Source organism: Tetrao urogallus (genome assembly GCF_951394365.1).
Source record: "Tetrao urogallus genome assembly, chromosome: 1".
Taxonomy (NCBI): Eukaryota; Metazoa; Chordata; class Aves; order Galliformes; family Phasianidae; genus Tetrao; species Tetrao urogallus.
This window is the reverse complement of record NC_136813.1, coordinates 77,561,161-77,568,933: the sequence shown is the minus strand read 5'-3', so window position 1 is coordinate 77,568,933 and position 7,773 is coordinate 77,561,161. Positions and strand designations below refer to the sequence as shown.

Genomic DNA, 7,773 nt, shown 5'->3' with positions numbered 1-7,773 from the left:
GGGATCAGGACCAGCTAGCATGAGTTCATGAAAGGCAGGTCCTGCTAACCAAATCTGATCTCCTTGTATGATGGGATGACTCACCTGGCAGATGAGGGAAAGGCTGTCAATGTAGTCTACCTAGACTTCAGCAAAGCCTTTGACAGTGTCTCCCACAGTATTCTCCTAGAGAAGCTGGCCACCTGTAGCTTGCACAGGTGCGTTCTTTGATGGGTAAATAAGTGGCTGTATGGCAGGGCCTAGAGAATGGTGGTGAATGGAGTTAAATCCAGATGGCACCTGGTCATGAGTGCTGTTCCCCAGGGGTCGGTATTGGACTCTGTGCTGTTCAGTATCTTAATTGATGACCTGGACAAGGGGACTGAGTGAACACTCAGTGAGTTTGCAGATGACACTAAGTTAGGAGGATTGTTGATCTGCCTGGGGGTGGGAAAGCCCTACAGAGGGGTCTGGACAGGCTGGATCACTGGGCTGAGGCCAGTGGGATGAAGTACAACGAGGCCAAAAGCTGAATACTGCCCTTCCAGACACAACAACCCCATGCAGTGCTACAGGCTTGGGGCAGAGTGTTTGGAGGACTGTGGAGGAAATGGACCTGGGAGTGTTGGTTGATTCTTGGCTGATTGTGAGCCAACAGTGTGCTCAAGTAGCCAAGAAGGCCAATGGCATCCTGGCTTTTATCAGAAATACTGATGCCAGCAGGAGCAGGGAAGTGATCATCTATCTCTCTGTGTTCAGCTCTGGTGGGGCCACACCTTAGTGCCGTGCTCAGTTCTGGGCCCCTCAGTACAGGAAAGACATGGAGGCCTTGGAGCATGTCCAGAGAAGGGCAGTGAAACTGGTGAGGGGTCTGGAGCACAAATCTTATGGGGAGCGGTTGAAGGAACTGTGATTGTTCAGTCCGGAGAAGAGGAGGATCAGGGGAGACCTTATCATTTTCTACACCTACCTGAAAAGAGGTTGTATCAAGGTGGGGGTTGGCCTTGTCTCCCACGTAACGTTGATAGGATAAGAGGGAATGACCTCAGGTTGTGCAAGGGGTGGGTTCAAGTTGGATATCAGGAAAAATCTCTGAATGAGTGGTGAGGTGCTGGCACAGGCTGTCCAGGGAGGTGAAGGAGCCACTGTCCCTGGAGGTATTCAGGAACCGTGTAGGTGTGGTACATAGGCACACAGTTAGTGGGCAAATACTGATGGTAAGTGAATGGTTGGACTGGATGACCTTGGAGGCCTTTTCTAATCTTGCTGATTCTGTGACTCTATAGTTCCTGAGCACGTTCAGGGATGATTACTCCACCACCTCCCTGAGCAGCCTGTGCCAGTACTTCATCACTCTTTCTGAGAAGTTTTTCCTGATATTCCACTTCAACAGCTGTTGGCACGGCCTGAAGCCATGACCTCTTGTCCCATCGCTGTTACTTACTCGGGAGAAGAAGCCAGCCCACATCTCATCCTCCTTTCTGGGAGGAACTTTAATTCCTTCCTCTGAAAAACGACTTTATTTTGAGCAGCAGAAATATACGAAAGCATTACCCAGAGAAGCTCAACCAGAAGCACAACGTTTTTACAGAAAGGTAACGACGACAAGTCCCCTGACTTCTTTCGGTATCCCTAACAGATGACACGTAGCACACAGACACACCCGACGGCAGCCCGGACAGGCGCTCCCAGGCAGCCCCGCGCCCCCCGCCAGCGGCTCGGCGGGTTGCGCAGCAGGGGGCGGTCCGAGCGTGGCCGTTAGGGGCCGCCGGGAGCTGTCCGTTCAGCACCGCGGACGGGACAGCGCGCCTCTGCCCTCAGAAGCGCCTCCGCGACCTCACTTTACTTTAACAACCAGACAAAAACAAACAAACCCCCCACATCTATATGTGTACATGTATCTATTTCCATTTATTGATAAACCGCACCTCTCGCAGCTCGGTCCCGCTGCCCCCTCGCCCTCCCCCGGCCGTGCTCGCCCCCCGCAGGGTGCAAGGCGGGAGGAACCGCCGAGCGGCCCGGTCTCCCGCAGTGGCGCCGCGGGACGGCAGCCAACCGGGAGGCCGCATGCAAATGAGCGCGGCGCTCCCCCAGGCGGGAGGGAGGCGCGGCTGCCGCCCGGTTGCCATGGCGACGCGAGGCGGCCGTGCCCCCGGGCTGCTCGTGGGGAGACCCCCAGCGGGGCGGGCACCCGCGTGACGGCGGAGCCCCGCGCCGGGCGGGCCCGGGCGGCGGCAGCGGCGGGGAGCGGCGGGAGCCGGCCATGCCAGTGCTCGCCGGCGGTGCTGAGTCAGAAGCAGGTATCCCGAAAGCCCCTTCTGATGAGCGGCGCCCCGGGGCCATGGAGGAGCTGGAGCACACCTGTCCGCAGCCGCGACTGGTGAGTGCGGCCCGGCCCGCGGGCGGGTCCGTGCGTGTGGGCAGCGCCGGCGCGAGGAGGACCGGGGCAGCGGAGGGCACGGACGGCTTTCCTGGCGCCTTCCCGTTAGCTCGCTGCGCGGGCCGCCTTCCTCTTGCCCTTGCGCGTTCTTTGTCGTTTCGCTGACTTTGGGAAATCGCGGTGACAGCCGAGCCAAGCGAGTTCCGGTCCTTATCCGAAAGCGAGAAAGGAAACGATAAAACACCCCGTTAAAAAAAAAAAAAAAGAAAAAAGAGAGAGAAACGAAGAACGCCGCGGTGCGATGGGCGCCGCCGGAGCGCCGTTCTGCGGCCTCAAGCGCAGGTACCGCGGCCGAGGCTGTGGGGCAGGGCAGGGCAGGGCAGGCCGCGGCGGCACCGGGCGGACCCGGCTCCCGTAGTGTCCGCAACGCCGCCCGCCCGGGCAGCGATCCGGGACCGCAGGCGTGAGGGAGCGCCCCGAGGACGCGCTGCTCTGTCCGCGACCTGCCGCACCTCCGTGTGTGCGGTCCCGGGCGGTCCTGAGCCTGGAAGCTGCCTCTTTTCGTGTGGTAATGCCAAGTACCGGAGCGTTGGCTTGCTTTTTGTGGAAAGCTTTTATTGTTCTTGCACACTCGGAGGGGCAGGAGGCAGACAAACGGCAGCAAGATGTGGAAGTGTGTGATTGATGCAACAGCTGAGCGTGGAAATCAGATCCTTCAGCTCCAGGATTCAGTCTGATTAACACATATTTAAGCATCAGACTTTGGTAATTAACTTCACCGCTATATTTGAATTAGTTGACACCATTCTAACGTGATGAGAAATAGCAACAGTTGCTGGAGTTGACCCAAATTAATGTTTCCTACTTGGTAGAGCTAGAACCAGCTTTAAAGAAAACCATTATTTCGTTCAAGGGATGTCTTTGGAGCTGTGTTGATAGGGCAGGTTAGCTCACGTGTGGTTACTGCTGCATTCCCCTACTCGCTGCCCAAGATTTCTATGTCAAAACACCCGTTTGAATAGATTACTACATTGCAGTCTGACACTTTAAAAGATTCTAAAGGAGGCAGTGACAACGTGATGCCAGTGTTTGTGGTATCGCTGACTCCAGTATAATTCTGTGGAAATTCAAGTGACAGCTGGAGTGCATTAAGAGAACAGGGATTCATTATGATGTTTTAGGTCTTCATGAGTACCAGTAAATTCATAATGGACAGTGAAAACATTTTGAATGAAGATTATGGAAAGTGCGTCCATATACAGTGGTACATTGACAGCCAGCAGATCTACCTTGTCTTCAGGCAAAACAAAAAAAAGGTCGTTGTAGTATAATGGAATGTACCTCTCTTGATTGGATAAAGAATGTTATAGACAGGTGCTTTAGATAGCTAGGTCTTGAGAAGAGTTCAGAGCTGGTGTCCTGAAGGGTCAGTCACAACTCCACAGATGCTCTAGTGACATGGGCTTTTTAATATTTTTACTACCTTCTCTGATCCCCCTCCATCACATATATACGTGGATCACTGACCAAGGCACTTATTTTATTAGTATAACTGAAAGAGGAGGTCTGAGTTACCGTCTTTGTATCATCCTGCAATGCTGGACTACAGGATGGTACCTCAGAATGATACCCATTATAGACAACTTTCTGATACTGCACTTCGGTTGTTACACAGCACGAAAATGATCTGGACCTTCAAGTTCTTAGTACAGGCTCGTTTTTAGGAAGCTATTTTTGTTAAGGAAAAAAATTTCAAAACACAAAAAGGTTAGTTGTTTTTTGAAACAGTTGTTGTCATCCTGTTCATTAAAAAAGCAATTATTTATTTTAAGCCTTACATCTGTGAATACTTTTAATGGATATCTGTCACTAGGTCCTCTGATTTTAGGCTGTGCAGTCTGCTAGCTTGGCAGGAAGTTTTTATCCTGCTCTTGTTTAGACCGAACTGCTGGCTTGGACAACTTTTCAATCTATTACTGCCCCATCTTTTTTCCTTTTTTCTTTTTCCTTTTTCTTTTTTGTGAGCATTGCTTCTCCTGCTTAGACCTCCAGACATCCATGGTTTGGTCAGCTATCCATAGGTTGGTCAGAGGGACCATCACTGTTTTAAGTGGGTAAACATTGCTGCTGGTCATATCATGACATGCATTCAAAAGGTAGCAGTTCCCCCATGCAGTGTTCAACATGTAGGCTGCTGATGAGCTGTGGATCTCAGTTAGGGAATCCTGATATGGTTTGCCTGTGTCTGCCTACACTGAAAAGGCCCATAAGTAGACAAGCTCTTAGTTTAATGTGATGGCAGAGACATCAAGGGAGGAAATAGACGAGAAGCAGAAAATTGTGTGAAGCAATATGCCTTTTTTATTATTATTTATTTCAATATTTTGGGATCATGAGTTTGACTTTGGTTCCAGAAGAAACTCTACATGAGCACCTTATGGAAGGGTTGGGGCTCACCTTGTGAATTGCTAGTCAACGTGAAATAAAGTAAAGGACACTGCAACAGCACACTTTGTTCAGGAAGACCGTTCCAGAGAGTGTCTGACCAAAAAAAAAAAAGGAGCAATGGCAATTTGTAAGTACAGTGCTGCAAATAAAGCAAAACTGAATACACATTGAAACTTAACTGAAAACATACTTAAAAATGTACCAGTTGGCCTCATCTTTCCTTCGAGGGGATCTTTTCCTCGTATTTCAAGTCCCTGTCACATAATGTAGGCCTCAGGGAGAACACCTGGAAAAATGCTGTTGGGACCTGAGTTAAAATGCATTATTTTCAAAATTGGTCAGTTAATAGGAATGAAGTATCTTGAAATGTGTATTTCCATAGCAGTACCTAGCTCATGGTACTTTGTGTCTAATGAGAGGTAATGCTTGAGTCAGGAATACAGGCTGTTCTGCAACAGGTGGGGAAAGTTAGGCACAGCTTAAGGAATCCAAAGAAGTCCAGTAACTACCTAAATTAGCCAAGGTGAACTAAAGGGGAGAAAACAAGTTGGCCTATGTGTTCAGGGATGTTGGTGAGTACAGGGCCAGCAAGGAATTAAGCAACTTTTTTCATTACTATCAGCGTGATGACCTAAAAAAGCAGGTATGTGGCTTTTGCTGTGGGCTTTTGCAGTCCCAAGAACACCAGGTTGTTCTGGGAATCACAGTTCTGTGACATCCACACTACCACAGGAAGCTATTCTCAGACATCTCAAGCTGAAGCCGGATGCCATTTGCCTGTGCAGCAAGTAATATCAGCCTTGTGTGGAAATGCCGTACTAGTTTTTTTTCTTTTATCGTTGCAAGGGCAGGGAGACTAGCTGGAGACTTTGGACCTACCAGCGAATAAAACATGTTCTGCCAAGGCACTGTAATTATCAGGGCTATTTGAGGTTTACCCTGGCAATCCCAGCAACTGCTCACAAGCCCAAGCTTCCTTCTACTGCTTTAACTTGAGATTCAGAAGCTACAAGCTTGTATGAATCAGTAAGACTTAGGCACCAGATACCCTGGGGCCACTGAATCTGTAATAATTTGGAAAATCAGATTTAGGAATGTTTGAAGAGCACAGCTTTCATGTAATTTGAGGTATCAGCTGCATTAGTTGTTCATTTTATTGTATGATTTATTTTAGAAGAAATGACAGCACAGTGAAGGCAGCATTGGGCTCCTCTAGATTCCTGTTCCTGCTGTTAAGCAATAAATTATTAAGCACAAAATCTGGGGAAAAAAAATTGCAAGAACCTTATTCATGTCTTGGCTTTCTATATTTTCATCCCTGGAAACCTTACCTCCTTCATATTTGCAGGCAGTGATTTGATAGGGTCTGATGTAACCTGTAGAATTACTTCGGATGTTTTACCTCAATGAGCCTCCATATATCTTCGTATTTACCTTTCATGTCTCACTAATATATATATGCAATTTTAACCAGAGGAGCTAATGCCAAATTTAGGGGCTTTTATTGTGATTTCAAAGCATCCCGTGTGTTTGCTCTCTCTCATCTGATGTTATGACTTAGGGGGTCTGCCATCTGTTTACTTTAAACTGGAACTAAGCATAAATGTCTACGTGAAAAGCTTGCCATGTGAGAAACCCAAAATGACTTTGTGTGATCCAATATCTTTTAGTTCCTTTACAAGTTTTGTTTCTGCTCTGGCTTAATTTTAGTTTTTATAAATGCTGCCTATTACACAAAAGCACAAACTCTTAAAAAATGCCCAATGTTTGTACTTGGAGCACGTAGCAATCTTTACCACAGTTAACAAATACATAAAAACTTGCCTGTAGGCACCAGAAATCTGCTGAAATTTCATTTGCCGCATCAAAGGACACACGTTTGGTATACATTCCAGAATGCCACAGTCTCTGCAAAAACATATTGCAATTTGAGTTGATCAGATCCACAGAACTACAGAATTCATAAGTGACCCATGAACACAGCACAGGGAGCAAGCACTACATTCTGTGTCTTTATTCCTTGTTTGCAAATACGTATCTGCAATGCAATTTTAGGAGAAGCTTTACTGGGAGAATGTTACTGAGTTCTTAAACTGTGCTGTTGTTGCTACTGTGGAGGTTTGAGTAAAAAAACCATTGCATGTGGATATCTCTACTTGCTCCCCAAAAGCGTATACAAAATTATGACACATATAAAACATAAGAAGAAACCCAGTAATACAGAAACAGGGATAAGATGTAGACTGTTACCTCACATTTAGGGCTGTGCACAGACAGCACAGCTGGAACTGTCTTCGTATGTGCTTACTTTGTTCCCAGGTAGTTTGCCCATCTTTCCTGCACGTATGGAGACAGAAGACAATAGGTGAAAAAACTCTTCTGAGAAGCACAGATAAATCAGAGGTCTGTTGTGAAAGCCCAGTGTGCTTCCCAGGTGGAAATAGTTCATCCCAGGCTGCTCTTGTGTTCCAGCTGGGGAACTGCAGAGAATACTTGCCTCGTGCTGGGGAAAATTGTTTTTTTCTTCTTTATGCTTCAACATAGCTCTATTTTGAGTAACGATCTATATTAAAAAAAAAAAGAAAAAAAAGCTATCCTACGTCTGACATAAAATAATTGATAGACATTAAGTACCTTTATGTTGAAACACGAGTAGAGATTAAATACTGAGCTAGGTTCTTCCAGAAGCTCAGCTACAGCTGATTTCAGCAGATTAACTCTTGCCTACAGTAAACCTGAAGTTAAGTGCTTTTAGGCATACATCAGGTGTATACACTAATGCAGGTGACTAAAGAAACAGGCATTAGAAGTTAAAAAAAAATATGAACCAACATCAGCAGTTTCTGCATTGGTCAATAAAACACAAAGTGGCATTGGAGCAGAGCTTGCACGTTTTGGGTCTGTGGTACCTGCTGCTCAGATTTTAATTGCAAATTCATGACAGGCAATTGGGTTCTGCAGTCTGG

The 7,773-nt window shown here is 47.3% G+C and overlaps 1 protein-coding gene across 1 annotated transcript in view; it reads left to right on the top strand.

Annotated features, from left to right (window-relative positions):
* Nucleotides 1-2,242: 2,242 nt before the first annotated feature.
* PCYT1B (phosphate cytidylyltransferase 1B, choline) overlaps nt 2,243-7,773 on the top strand; it is a gene marked incomplete at both ends in the record, with an annotated part of 28,796 nt that continues 23,265 nt past the window's right edge. Inside the window, one exon of the mRNA XM_079542263.1 lies at nt 2,243-2,359. Within this exon, the coding sequence (XP_079398389.1) occupies nt 2,243-2,359 (117 nt within the window). The remainder of the gene's footprint in view (nt 2,360-7,773) is intronic.